Consider the following 15,348-nt stretch of genomic DNA (forward strand, 5'->3'; position numbering starts at 1 on the left):
GAGTAGATTTGGTTGCTGTCAGATGTTTAGGACTAAAGAAACAGTGAGAGGGAATTCTTGTCATTCTAATTTGGTGGAAAAATAAAATGAAAATCTTTTTATATGAAGCTTTTTGTGTTAAATCTATTTCTGATTTTCCAGAGATGAAAGCACTAATCAGGAAGTATCTGATAACATAAGCCACTCTCAGCCTTGCTTTCTGGTGTTAATGTCCTGCAATACCTTCTATAACTGAAAAAGTAGCAAAACCCTTCATAAGGTAGAGAAACACTATAAAAATGAATGTGTCTGTATGCTCAGGATGCATAAATTCATTGTAGGCTTTCCTGTATGTCTTTATGCATTATTTCTTAGGGGCTCTGGGGCTCCTTACGCTCGATTTTTTGGAGAAGAAAAGAAAAAAAAGAGAATGCCATCATTTTGACCTGTGCAGATTGTGTGTGGAACAACTGATATTTGCAGGGTCCTGGCTAACAGGAATCTCATAATCCATTCTTATCAAGTTAAGGTCTAATAGTCTGCTTTAAGAAGTAGAAAAGGGAAATAGAAATGGTTGGTGGAAAGAGACAACAAAATATTCAGCGGAAATAAATTTAAATCTATGGTCACTTGATCAAAAGCAAGCTAGCACAGCCTTTTAGTTATGGGAAAACTTAATTTCCTGTGGGAAGGGAGGAAACAATTTTGTTCGTGGTAGCACTTTTTTCTTTTCAGCTAGAAATGTTGAGTTTTTTTAGGAAATTCTTTACCAGTTGCAGTGACAAGGCAAATTCAAGAATCTTTTTGTTTCCTGAAACAAAGTGGACTTGTTTGGAGTCTTGGGAACCTGAGAGTAAATTGAGTGGATCATGTGCTACAATTCTTGTTTTATTTGTTTGTTTTGACTTTGAATTTGCTTTAGCTTTAAATATGCTTTTAAGACAGGAGGGCCAGTGACTTACAGGACAGACAGTTTTTTATCTGTAAGTACAGGAAGAAGTAGGATGTAAATAAACATTAGTGACATACCAGTCTGCTGCTTCCTTTTCCGCTAACTTCTGCATTTAAGCTAGAACAGTTTCTTAGGAAATATCCCCAATATGTCCATTTTGTATTTCAGCATTTATAGTCTGAAATATGTCAGAAATTCACCGAGCTAATCACATTCTGAGCTCTTTCTATTGTAGTTTTTCTTTAGACTAATGAAATTATTATAATTTTTAAGAATGATTTATGAAATTAGTTGCTACCTTTCTGATTTAACATGAGCATTTAACAATTGTATTGCCATTGCTAATTTTTTCCTCTTGATGTTCCATTTCCACTGTAGCTTATATAACTGCAAAATAAACAAAGTGGGTTTAATTCTAGAGCTCCAGATCAAACTACAGCACTGCCTTCAGAATTTCAAGTTTTTCCACCTAAAATCTTAGAAGGTAGCAAGAAACAGCTGTGCTTAGAACAGTTGCATTTATTTAGGCTAGAGATTTTTTTTTTTCATTTCTTTTTTCCAGGAGAGAGAATACACCCAGTAGATAGAAAGTTAATGGGTGGAGCTTGGAGAAGTTAATGTTATGCTAGAATATCATCCAAGTTACAGAACTGGAGACAAAGGCGTTGGGAGGAAAAAAGATAATTTGTTAAAAATAAAAGTCCTTGTGTAGCTGTGCAGCCCTAAGGATCATACTGCAATAGGCTTGAATTAAAATCTGTGCTTATTAAAACTAAACTAAAATATGCTATTTTAAAAAGGAGGCTGTCCTTAAATTCTATGTTGGGAATTAAAAAATATTTCTCTTCAAGAACCACAGTTTTCTAGCTTGGGTCTCTTGGGATCTTGGTGTGTCAAAACCCCGTGTTCTGCTGAGCCTCAAGGTCCATTTGGTGCCTTGCAAGCCCTGAAAAGGACTGAAATAAATGCTTGTTTTCACCGTGAGACATCAGAAATTTTAACATTTCAGCTGCACAGCGCTTAGTTCTTCACTTTGAGCTGCCTGCTTACAGAGTTCTGCATCGGGGTAGGGAGCAGAGCATGCACTGGTCCTGGGGGGGACAACACCTGTGGCAGGGTGTTGCAGGCTCTGCCTGCCAGGCACAGATTGGCATTTGCATCCTTTATTTTCTTTCCTTTTTCCTTACTTCTGTGTTAGCACTGCAGCTTATAATGAAACCCAAACCCCAGTCTGGCACTCCTAAAATAAGAGTTGAAAATCAGTGATGAAAGTACTATTTACCTACTCCAAGGACTATTCCGGACATTAGAGTTTAAAAGCAGGTTTAAAAAGCTTTGAAGAGTTTAAATTCAGCTGTGGAATAACGAAAACCCAAATCCATTATGATACAGTACAGACCCGTTGTTCTGAGTGTCTCTTAATAGTTTGATTTTTAAGCATGTGCAGAATTACAATAAAAGTTAACTTATATGGTTATTAGTTTAATAACATCAAACACCACTACATGCAATGATGGATTTAAGAGAGAAGATATCAAATTTATTTGCAGCCTGTCAGAATATGTCGTATACTGTGTGTAGGTTTTTAGTTTTTCATTTTGATTTTAAAGACTCAGAGCATTTAAACATTTTAGACATGTGAGGACAGAAACCTGTTTTCAGCTCTTGGAATTGATTTTTGCTAGCTAGAAAAAGGTCTGTCTGTCTTTTATGAGACACAGTGTTAGTAATGCCACAGAGGAGGTTTTTGTGTTTTATAACTGCTAATCTCTGCCAAAACAGCAGCTCTTCTGTGAGTATCAGTGACTTGAAAGAAAAGACATGTTGAGAACATTGAATGTGGTACTTCTTGGTGTAAAGCTCCTGTTACACCATGCTGCCTACAGCCTTACAAAGAGGATCACACAGGCTCTGTTGTGTTTCCTAACCTTTTTGGAAATCATTTTGTTTGTGCAAGACAGAGGTCTGGTAGAGGTGATCTTTAGCTTTAGATTTTTTTTTATTGCTCTTTCTAAGTCTTTAGCTGGAACACTTTGTGCTCTGTCATTTCTTTCCATTATTTCACTGTTTAGAGCAGCTATCTCTACATTGCTTGGATTTCAGTGCTTTATCCATATGTTCTCATGGCAGAAACAAAAAAAAAAATCACCTTTATTCTGTGAAAGGAATTCTACAGGCTGTGCCCCAAACCGCAAAGAAGTAACTTCCCACGTAATTAGGTAGTGCAAAGTTGAGGGAAAGGCTAGCCCCAGAGGAACAAGCAGTAGCAGCTACCAGTGTTTGTTAGAGCAGACATCTCATTCCTCCTCCCCATCCTGCTTGCCTTCCATGCAGGAAAAAAAAGTCACCTCTTCTGCTCTTTTGTGGTTCTCCTGTCCTGGGCAGGTGATAGCTGGGCCTTAGGAGCTCGGAGGATCCTTTCTATCTATCTGTTCACACTAGCACAAATGACTAATGCTATTCATTTGCACACTGTTGTTATTTAAATGTCGAAGGTAGCAATTCTAGGGCAAGCAGTCATGCTGTGACTCAGTGTAGGTAAGCACTTGGGAGGCATTAGAGGAGATGGGAGTTTGTTGCTAACTCCCAAGTTAGGCACTGGAGGCTTTGATAGCTGTAGGGTGTGTTACTGGTCTGTCCTTCCTCGCTTTCTACAGCAACTACAGCCCTGGGGAGGTGTGTGGGGAAGGCTCCGGAACCGTGCTGCTGGGAGGAGGCTCTGGTGGAGCTGGGAGAACTGTAAGACCTCGACAGCTTGTATTACTGATGAGGGAGGAGTGTTTGACATTCATTTGCTCACTGGAAAATAAAGTGAGAGCTGGAAGCTCCTTCTGCTGGTTCCCTGAGAAACTGAGCCCTGACTTTTAAGTTTCGGCAACTGCACCAAGAGCACCAATGGAGATGAGTGCAGCAGTGAGATAAAGCCCTCTCCTATCTGGCTGCTTTCACCAGATCCCAGGCTTGGTATGCAAAACTGGTAAAAGCTTCTGGGAGGAGAGTGTGGGAGGCTGGGGGCTGGATCCCTCTCTGTGTTGGAGGAGATGCTTTCATCACGAGCTCCATGCCAGTAAAGAGGACCGCTGGCCTTTCCCACAGACCAGGATCTGGGAGCTGCTTGCACTGGTGTGGGAAGGGGGGGCTGCTTATGCATGCCTTCGACCATATAGGCAGAGGCTGATGTTTGGGTTCTGCATATAGAAATGTCTGGTTTCCAGAAATAATTACCATGTTGTATACACGTTGCCTGTGACACTGTCTTTTAGGGTGTATAAGGTGCAGGTCTGTATGAACTGGTATGCTACAAGTCAAAAATAATAAATCTAATGCATCTTAGTACTGCCTGCTTTGATCTCCTTGTGCTCTGCTAAGCCCTTCTTCTCCCAAGCAAAGGGAGCCAGACTCTGTGTGTTAATGTACATCCTGTCTTCTTCCCCACTGCATGTGTGTACACAAGCTAGATATTTTTCTTTAGAAGTGACAAATTTGGGTCATAAGTTCAGCAGTTAAAATGATGATTTTACCACATCCTGCTTGCACAGGAAGCTTATTTTTTTAAAAAGCTGATAAGTTGAGTCCTCTATATTTTGTCAAAACAAAAAGCGAAGCAAGCTATTTAAAGCTGCAAAGATGTTTGGATTCTCACATGATCAGTTTGCTGCTTTGTCTCACGGTGCATATGGTGAAAGCCTTGCAGTCTGCTCCTGTGCTACCTGCCCTCAGCTCCCTACGATCACTGAGCTGTGATGATAATCTGAAAAAATGTTTTCCCCATTATGTTAAGAAAAAGTTGTGGGGTTTTTTTTCTTGGTTAGCTGGATTGAATTTAACTGGGGAAGAAAAATGCATACAGTACTATTTGATGCAGTCACAGAATCATAAAAGGGTTTGGGTTGGACAGGACCTTAAGATCATCTAGTTCCAACCCTCTAGCCAGGGGCAGGGATGTCAGTCACTAGATCAGGTTGCTCAGCACCCCATCCAACTGTTTCTTACTTTAAAGCATCCAAGCATATTACAAATTGTGTCAAATATTCACATAGTAACTGCAAGGCTTTCACTTGTGCAGTGGTACCTATAAGGGAAAGGAGACAAATCAATTTGGTAAGACAGGTGGATGCTCAATAGCAAGGAGTGGGAGACGAAAAGAAATGAGGGACCTTGCTGACAATGTAACAAGAGACCTAAAATGTGCTGTCCAAGTCATGAACAGAGTGCAGAGCATTTAGGAAATGCTATTTTGTTTAAATGCAAAGTGTTACAAAATAATGTCAGTGCTGGATTTTACATGCTCAGACTCAAGTAGTCATTTTTACAGAATTGAATATTGTGCAGCATAGTCCGACGCTGCTTTTCTTGTTATTAATGCATATCAGCTATGGCATTTTACTTTTCACATATTATAATTTCACCAGTCAACAATACTGATTTTGTCTTTGTTCTCTTGTAGGAATGTTTACCCTTGCAGAAGTTGCATCGCTCAGTGACATCCAGCCAACTTACCGTATCTTGAAACCATGGTGGGATGTATTTATGGATTATCTCGCTGTTGTTATGTTAATGGTTGCCATTTTTGCTGGAACCATGCAGCTGACAAAAGACCAGGTGGTCTGCTTGCCAGTTTTGCAGTCTACTGTAAGTTCAAAAGTGCAGCCTGATACATCAGGAAAGGCTGACTTTACCACTGTTGAAACAACCACTGGTCCAGGAGAAGAAGTGTCAATGAGAACTGTTTCCTTCGAAAGTGCCACTACTGCAACACCTGACATTTTTCTGAGCGGAGCTACCTCTTCTCAGTATCAATCCACTGAATCAGGCCAGGAGCTGAAGAAGGAGCAGAAGGATTCTTCAGGCCGTAAAACAAATTTGGATTTTCAGCAGTATGTATTTATTAACCAGATGTGCTATCATTTGGCTCTTCCATGGTACTCAAAGTATTTTCCCTATCTTGTTCTCATCCATACTATCATTTTAATAGTCAGTAGCAATTTTTGGTTCAAGTATCCCAAGACTTGCTCAAAAATTGAGCATTTTGTGTCTATACTGGGGAAGTGTTTTGAGTCCCCTTGGACTACGAAAGCATTGTCCGAAACGGCGTGTGAGGACTCCGAGGAGAACAAACAGAGGTTAACTGGTGCCCAGTCCCTGCCCAAGTATGTTTCCACTAGCAGTGATGAAGGAAGCCCAAGTGCTAGCACTCCCATGATAACCAAATCTGGCTTCAAATTTTCAGCTGACAAGCCGATGATTGAGATTCCCAGCGTCACGATTTTAGATAAGAAAGATGGAGAACAAGCCAAAGCACTGTTTGAGAAAGTCCGTAAGTTCCGGGCTCACGTGGAAGACAGTGATCTGATTTATAAGCTCTATGTTGGCCAGACTGTCATCAAGACTGTCAAGTTCATATTTATACTCTGCTATACGGCAAACTTTGTCAACACCATTAGTTTTGAACACATTTGCAACCCAAAAGTGGAACATCTGATTGGCTACACACAGTTTGAATGTACACACAATATGGCTTATATGTTGAAGAAGCTGCTTATCAGCTATATTTCCCTCATTTGTGTGTATGGTTTTATCTGCCTCTACACGCTTTTCTGGCTGGTCCGAATACCTTTAAAAGAATATTCTTTTGAAAAGGTCAGAGAAGAGAGTAGCTTCAGTGATATCCCTGATGTCAAAAATGATTTTGCATTTCTCTTGCATATGGTAGATCAGTATGACCAGCTGTATTCTAAGCGCTTTGGTGTCTTTTTGTCAGAGGTGAGCGAGAACAAACTACGCGGCATTAGTTTAAACCACGAATGGACTTACGAAAAGCTTCGGCAACACGTTTCCCGCAACGCCCAGGACAAGCAGGAGCTGCACCTCTTCATGCTGTCAGGGGTCCCCGATGCAGTGTTTGATCTGACGGATCTGGATGTGTTGAAACTGGAGCTGATTCCCGAAGCAAAAATTACCGCCAAAATTTCCCAGATGACAAATCTTCAGGAGCTTCATCTGTACCACTGCCCTGCGAAGGTCGAGCAGACGGCCTTCAGCTTCCTCCGGGACCACTTGAGATGCCTTCATGTGAAATTCACAGATGTTGCAGAAATTCCTGCGTGGGTGTATTTGCTCAAAACCCTCCGTGAATTGTACTTGATAGGCAACTTGAACTCTGAAAACAATAAAATGATAGGGCTTGAATCTCTTAGAGAGTTGAGACACCTTAAAATTCTCCACGTGAAGAGCAATTTGACCAAAATTCCCCCCAATATCACAGATGTAGCACCACATCTGACAAAACTAGTCATTCATAATGATGGCACTAAGCTTGTGGTACTCAATAGCCTTAAGAAAATGACTAATGTTGCGGAGCTGGAACTGCAGAACTGTGAACTGGAGAGAATTCCCCATGCCATCTTCAGTCTTTCTAACTTACAGGAACTGGATTTAAAGTCAAATAGCATACGCACAATTGAAGAGATCATCAGTTTCCAGCATTTAAAAAGACTGACTTGTTTAAAGCTGTGGCACAATAAAATAGTCAGCATTCCTTCCTCCATTACCCACATAAAGAATTTGGAGTCTCTTTATCTCTCGAATAACAAACTCGAAACCTTACCTGCCGCAGTGTTCAGTTTACAGAAACTTAGGTGTTTAGATGTAAGCTTCAACTCAATTGCGGTGATTCCAGTGGAAATAGGTTTGCTTCAAAATCTTCAGCATTTTCACATCACAGGAAACAAAGTCGACGTTTTGCCAAAACAGTTGTTTAAATGTGTTAAATTGAGGACTTTGAGTCTGGGACAAAACTGTATTACCTCAATCCCAGATAAAGTAAGTCAACTGTTGCAGCTGACTTACCTGGAACTGAAGGGAAACTGCTTGGACCGTCTGCCAGTTACGCTGGGGCAGTGTCAGCTTCTCAGGAAAAGTGGGCTGGTAGTGGAAGATCACCTCTTTGATGCTTTGCCCTCAGAAGTTAAAGAGGTGTTGAATCAAGACACAAGCATTCCCTTTGCTAATGGGATTTAGAGGTGAAATGCTCTGATAGCTGACTTCCAAATGGCAGACGTTAAAAAGTACGGCAATTGTGAGATCGTGTGTTTTAGAAAGCAGAATTTGTTGGAAGGCAGGGCTGCTAGCAGGTTTAGAAGAGGTGTAACTGAGTGTTCAATGTTTGCAGTGTTTCAAGAGATCATTTCCAAAATTTTTGAGAGGATAAAGAACCTTAATAATCTCAATTCTTTTTTCCTTAAATTGTTTGTAACTTGGATGCTGCCGCTTTTGAATGTTTACAAATTTGCTTGCCTGCTTAAAGTTAATGATTAAATTGATGACCTTTTCTTACTATGCAAGTTATTCCTTAAGGTCTGGTTTTATTTTAGTGCATTATGGGGAGGAAAACCAAGGCTAAATGTTGTATGTGGTATGCGTCTAACAGCACTTGAAGCACACGTTGAATTGTGTTGTTAGTGTTTAGCCATCCTTGGCAAATGAAAACAGTTTGGCTGTGATTTGAGCTGCACCAGAACCACCATTTCCCTTCATTAAGGTATGTGGTTTCATAGAATCGTAGAATTGTTTAGGTTGGCAAAGACTTTTAAGTTCATCAGGTTCAACCATTAACCTAACACTGCCAGATCCACCGCTAAACCATGTCCCTAAACCCCACATCTATGCTTTTTTTGAATACTTCTGGGGATGGTGATGCCACCACTTCTCTGGGCAGCCTGTTACAATGCTTGACCACCCTTTCAGTGAAGACATTTTTCCTAATGATCTAAACCTTCCCTGGCACAACTTGAGCCTGTGCTTCTGGCAAAAAAGACTGACCCTCACCTCACTCCAGCCTCTTTTCAGGTAGTTGTAGGGAGCAATAAGGTCCCTTCCAAGCCTCATTTTCTCCAGACTAAATACCACAGCTCCCTCGGCTGCTCCTCATAAGACCTGTGCTCCAGACCCTTCACCAGCTCCGTGGCCCTTTTCTGGACACTCTCCAGTACCTCAATGGTTTGTATCATTCTTCATCCTCAAGGCCTCATGTTGTTGGGTAAGATTCCTTGTGTGAGATTCCTTCTGTGGTCTGGTGTGCTGCTCCTTTACTCCAGCAAAGAGTGGTCACCTTCCTGCAGCCGGTCCACCCCTCAGATTCCATAATGCTCCTCTGTCCTATGTAGCAGTAGGTGGTGAAAGGGAGAATACAGCCACTTGGCATTCAAGTTGTGGATAGTTTTGATGGTTGAATTGTTTTGCAAGGTGACTTGGAAAGTCATAACACCAAGTGACTTTGCTGATCATATTTTGCTCTTCTGAGTTTTCATCTGGAAAACTCAAGGTGTTTTATGAGTTGGTGATTGTTTTGTTTCCCAGTTCTTGATTAGGACCTGGGGTGTCTGTTTCATTTACTGGACTAATGACAGACATAAGATTTTTGATTACTCAAACACCTGTTGTGGTGTCTTCCACACCTGGACTTTACCATAGGACAACCCTTCTCCCCACCCCAGGCCACGTAATTTGATGTCTTTGAACACTTACACACTGTTAACAAACCCTAACTGTGTGCCAGATAAGTCATCAAATAAAAGAGAAAAACAGCAGTGAGTGTGGGATTTTGGTGTTGTTTTTTTAATTTGAGTTTGCATTGCCAGAACCATTAGAGAAATATAATCCATTAAATCTGCAAAATCATCAGTTGTAAATCTCGGTCATTTACATTCCATGTGTGCAGAAAAGAAGTACTATGCTGGAGATGATTGCATGATTACTCATGGTTTAAACACAATTCCCTATTGTAGTGTGGTCAGGACTGAACTAGTCTGTAGTTTAAGGGACTGTTCTTCTCACAGAAATCCTCATGCACAGTGATTTCTACTGTAACTTCACCAGAGCTGCCCTGACTCACACCACTGTTAACGAGGGGATAGTTTAGGCCTAGAGGCATTGAGCAGGCAGGAACATTTCAAATACTGCTCTTAGGAGTCTTGCACATTTTATTGTTAATAATTTACTGTTAGTCATGCTGGGAGGACTGTTCTCAGCTGTAGGTAGCAGTCTCTGAATACATACCTGCACCGTATGTTTATGTATCTCAGAAGACGAGTTTATGAATAGTGGTTTTCCTACTTCTCATGGGGATATGGTCTGTTTTCCACTTGCCAGCAGGTAGTAAACTTGGGATGTTGACAGTTTTACAACATCGAGTCACAGGTTAGACAGAATACTTGCAGTTACTGATCTGTCCTCCACTGAGAAACTTAGTGCTAATCCTCAGATTTTTATTTTTTTTTAAAGTAGAAATTAGGGCTGCAGTGGATTTTTTTCCTTTTTTTTTTTTTTTTTAAGAAACTCTTTAATTTGTTTATTTTTTGCACATAGATCACTTTAAAATTGCTGGACTATTGACTCTTTAGAAAAACTGTGGAATATACTATTGGTGTATGCTTTGTATTTGTTCTTGAGTGTCATTTCAGCTTCCAAGAAATTGTGTGTAGGAGGGAGGAAGAGTTGGAGGATGGCAAAATAATTCAAATATTTAGAAAAATAGTTCTATTTTTCATCCTTTTTTTCTTTTTTAAGTAGAAGAGTCACGCAGAATGTGGCTGTGTATCGATCTAGCTTTTAAAAGCTTTTTTTGGTGTTTCTGACTGACCCTACTATGTTCAAAAAATAGACCTATGTCTTTCATATGAGTATAGAAAAAATGAGTTCATAAAAAATGAGTTCATATGAGTTCAAAAAATAAACCTGTGTCCACTTAATGAGTATGTTATACATAATTTAGACCGTTGTTTTGACTAGTTATTAGCCAACTGTGCTTCTTTAGACAACTTCCTCCAAAATAAGTGTATGTTAAAGTTAATTTCAGGCTTCTAATGCTTGCTCAGCATAAACTCCATTATTGTTTTTTAGGAAATCTTTCTCAGAGTGGGGGGGAACTGCCCATAATCCCTGTGTCACCTCCCCCCAGTCCTTCCTCCTCTCTGTGACTGTTTATAATGTTCCTATTTCCTGCGTGTCAACTGACACAGTCTTGCTTTAAAGTCTTGGAAGTTCATCTCTTTTCCATGTAAGGCATGTAAAATATATTTTGCATTTCTATTTGATTTAATAAATAAGATGTTTATATCTTCCTCTAATCTATTTTTTTAATGGGTGAAAAGTGTGCTTGCATAGTAAAAGCTCTGCAAGTTATGCTGAACTTGTTCTGTGGTGCCTGTAATCTAAAAAGGAAGAGGTATGAGTTGCTGCTCCTAGTAAGTCCTGCAGCTGTGGTTTCTAACTAGGATCCAGTACTTCAGCATAATTTTTCTCTTTTTTTTCCATATGTACAATCTACATGACCTACCACTGTTTTAATTTGGCAAATGGAGTTTTGCAGAACGTAGGCATGGCCCCGGAAGAAAAACTTCCATGTTTGTTCAAATGAGAGGTAGTAAGAAATTGCCCATTCTGTTTGCTCCTGCCACTGTAATTCATTTCTGTGAAGATCCTTTAGTTTTCCAATAAATTGACCTTTTGGAAGGTGCTTCCAGTGATGCAACAGAGCTATGGCTGTCCTAAGCAGGTAATCAAGCCTCTTGGTGTAAGGGAGGATGCTGACACTTGTGAAAGGCTTTCTGCTGCTAAACAAATGGCTTTGCCTGAGCTGCCCCCTCTGGTAGCAAAGCAGGATGCCCAGACACTGCAAGTCATGTCTGAGTATGGGGCATCTGCTTTGTGAACTGTGTTTTTAGTAAAAAGCTTACAGAAATAGCTGTTCTGTATATTGTGTTTCCATGGATGTGCACAGAAATTGGTGGTGTATGGTTATGTGAAGGCAGTGGGCTAGACTGTGATTCCTTTACTTGAAGTCAAGTTAAACAAATGAGGTGCTCCTACAGCTGTGGTCTTGACTGTCATTCTCATTTCTTGCAGAAACAGGTCTGGGCTTTCAGACTTCTTGGTTCTCAAGACTGGGAGTTGGGCAGGAAACCTGACAGTCCCAAGTGTAATTCTTCTGCAGTTTGTTGTGAACACGAAAAGCAAGGCTTCTGTTGGGTCTTGCCGTTGTGACCCCATGAGGGTGCTAAAGATGAGAACAAAAACCTCAAATTTGCTGAGGGATCCCAGTATTGATGGCAGAGCTGAAGGGCACAGTGGCAAAGGGCTGAGGGCAGCTTATCTGGGCAGCTGTCACCCAGTGTGATGGGATCATTGCCTGAACTGGTCTTGAAGATATCATGGAGCAGGGCACTGCTCTGCAGTCCAAAGCAAGGAGAGAGGCTAAGCCTGGTGACGTGGGACCTGGTTTTGGGTTTGGTACAGCCTTCTCACCTGAGGTAAAGGATATTAAAAAAAAAAAATCAATTTTCTGTCTATCAGCTGTGGATTCTTTATTGTAGGCAAAATGCCTTGATGATTGTGAAAAACACAAATCATGCAGAAATTCTGTCGTGTAGAAAGACTCAAGAGGCCTAGGCAGTCTTGTCATTAGCTGCATGGCAGAGCCCTATCGATGTGTTTCTAATGTGTGATCCCAGAACAATTTGATTTAGACAGCAAACTACCAGAGGCAGGACTAGAAGATACCTCAAGATGTGTTTAAGCCTGCCACCCTGCCTCATGCAAAAGTAAGATTCCCTAACTCATTCCTGCCAGATGTTTGGCAAGATGTAGGAGTGGGTTAGACAGTGATGGAAATTCCAGCCTCCCCAGGCAAACTGTTTACTTAATGATCTCCCCGTTGAAGAAACACAGCTAGACAAAAACTGCTGATACTCTGTTTAGGCCAAACCAAACGATTAGAAATTTATTAACCTATTTGCTTGCAGAAGTACAGTCTGAGACAGACTTCTATATGAATATGTTGCATTCCAAGCACCTTGGGAGGACCAAATTTTGGGATTCCTTTGAAAAAAGCCCTGAGGAACAGCTTGCATCAGTTTGGTTGCACTGTATCTGTAAACAGTTGCATTCCCCAGTGATGGCAAGGCTATCTGCAACCACTGTGCAATGCATTTATGACTGCTCTGCCTCATCTTAGGCTGGTGGCTGACATCCTTGCCCTTGCAAAGCCTACGTGGTTGGTTTGTTCAGAAAGACATTTTGCAAAGGCATTTAAATAAGATGTTTCTTGAGCAAGTTTGCTGTAGGAACACGCAAGTTGATCCTTAAGATTACCAGAACCGAAAAAACTGAGATGAATTCTGTAGTGATTTTGACCTTGGCATTAACCTCTTGCCTCCCACTGGGAATTGATAAAATTACTGCATGAACCACTGATTAGCTTAGAGGGTTACCCAAATGGTTGGCATTTTAGCACTGTAGAAGACTTCCCAGATCAGGCTGCCTATTTGTGCTTGTACAGTGTGTTCAGCACTTAAACCAAAGGCATCAAACAGTGAGGTTGCACAACCCTGTGGGCTTATGCTGTGACCAATTTTCCAGGACAGCAAATCATTCCCCATGCTGCTGAAGGGCAGGCAGGCTGTGTTACAGAGTACAGTTGTTTCTGTAGCAAAGACAACGCTTTAGAATTAAGCTCAGAAACAGATTTTCCAAGCTGATTACAAACACGCACCCATTCCACGATAAAAGTCATGAGAGATGATGTTTCTGGCAGAGATGCTGAAAGCAGTTGCTGTAACTCAGCCAGGCATGGGTGCAGAAGTGGCAGCTCTTTTAACGCCATACGACTTAAGTGAGGATCTTTAAAACCACACACACTGGAGCTGGGCCAGGCTGCATCTCCCTCTGTTCCCTGAAGAGAACAGCCCCTAAGCCCTTTTGCAATTACTATCGCTAGGACCTTTGTTCTGTCTTGCCTCCAACAGCACATTGCCCCTTGATGCTGGAGGTAACATAGGGTTATTGGTTTAATAATGACTTTGGGAAGAATGCCATCTTCTAAATTAACACCACAGTTGCTTGCAGGAAGTCTCCCAGCACAGAGCAGGTCTGTTCCATAAAATGAACATGTTGTGCCCATAAACAATAAAATCTCAAGTTGGGACTGGGTTGTGTAGACCATTAGTAATAAATGCATGAAGTGTTGCTGTTCTGCTAACCAGTTCTGGGTAGTTTTGCTGCTTTACATGGTTTGTAAAAATGGATGTTAAGACCCTTTTCCCTGACACTATCCTGCATCATCTTGGGACCCAATGTTGTGGGCCTGCGGCAGGCTGGCTTACCCAGAGGGTGTTGGTAGAGCTGTCCTGGCACAGCTGGGGTGGGAGAAGGTCTGGCTGCTATGCCAGCACCCCACGGAGGCTCTCCTCTGCTGGGGAAGCCAGAATTATCTTGCTCCTCCTGAGGCATCGTCTATGGGAGATGCCATACAAGAGTGTGCCCTTGACCACAAAATAAAGGTAACACTGTTGAATGAAACCTATTGCCACATGACGTGTCTGAAAGGTGGGCATCATGATAATAGGAGGAAATGCAGAATAAGAGGAAAAAAAGGGAATAAGTGGCCCTGAGAGGAGGTAGAAATTTCAGAAGTTTTAGGAAGATAGTGTAAAATCTGGAATGCAAGATACATGTGCTGGCTAGAGCCAATTTCAAACCTTCAGGTTTGACTCTTGGCCTTGTCGTTTGTTTTTTTTTTTTTCTCTCTTCTGTTCCCTCTGCTTCTCAGAGAGGACCTCAGGGTGGCTGTGCAGCTGCTGCTTGCATGCTCTCCTTCCCCTCTTTCTCCTGTGCAAGTATCCATGATAAGCTCATCCCCACAGAACTATTAGCACTTATCCCAGCACAGCCATCCCTGGAGCTGCACCCCTGCTCTGGCTGCATGCCCAGCAGTGCTCAGCAGGGAAACCCTGGGCACTATCGGGGGCTGGAGTCTAATCTTGGAACTGCACCTTTCCCTTGTGAAGGGATTCTCCCTCCTCTGGCTGGCGGGTGATACCGCAGTGGGATAGAGCCCTGCCAGCACAGGGAGGCTTGAGACTCCCTCCCTGCTGCCTGAAAATGCTGGGGCTAGTGGGGTCCTGTCCACTTCCAGCTCTCACACATCCTGGGGAAACATTTTTCCTGCTGCCCTCCAGGGAAGGGGTTTCCATAATGTCCTTAAGCTGTAATATCCATAGGCATCCCCATGGCTTCTGCAGTTCTGTGTCCTAAGAGCCTCCCCTATTTTTGTTGGAAATTGGGTTGTGTTTTTTACCCTGTTCACAGAGGATGCAGAGAACACCGGATGATTGTCACAGCTACCTTCTGGAGTGAGTGCTGCTTCTCCACCCCTTTCATTTTTTTTCTCTGCCTTGGGTTAAACCCCTTCAGCCTTTCACCATGTGTTGTTTGGGTGTGTTTGTTATCCCTGTGACTCTTGTTACTCTCCTCAATCCTTTCAGTTTTCCAAGTTTGGTGGTTGGTCTCCAAGCCCTCCAGTCTCTTAGCTATCCTGAGAGTTTTATTCTGGACTTCTTCCTGCACTGTAGTGTAGCTGC

General features: G+C 41.8%; 1 protein-coding gene across 2 annotated transcripts in view; it reads left to right on the forward strand.

Moving 5' to 3' along the window:
- LRRC8D (leucine rich repeat containing 8 VRAC subunit D) overlaps positions 1–11,058 on the forward strand; it is a 52,121-nt gene extending 41,063 nt beyond the window's left edge. For both annotated transcript variants that reach the window (XM_050306346.1, XM_050306345.1), the window contains one exon: positions 5,379–11,058. In XM_050306346.1, coding sequence (XP_050162303.1) covers positions 5,381–7,951 — 2,571 coding nt within the window. In that variant the 5' untranslated portion in view covers positions 5,379–5,380 and the 3' untranslated portion in view covers positions 7,952–11,058. The remainder of the gene's footprint in view (positions 1–5,378) is intronic.
- Positions 11,059–15,348: the final 4,290 nt, after the last annotated feature.

This window comes from Myiozetetes cayanensis, unplaced genomic scaffold, assembly GCF_022539395.1.
Source record: "Myiozetetes cayanensis isolate MyiCay16 unplaced genomic scaffold, myiCay2020 scf12, whole genome shotgun sequence".
In the NCBI taxonomy this organism is placed as follows: domain Eukaryota; kingdom Metazoa; phylum Chordata; class Aves; order Passeriformes; family Tyrannidae; genus Myiozetetes; species Myiozetetes cayanensis.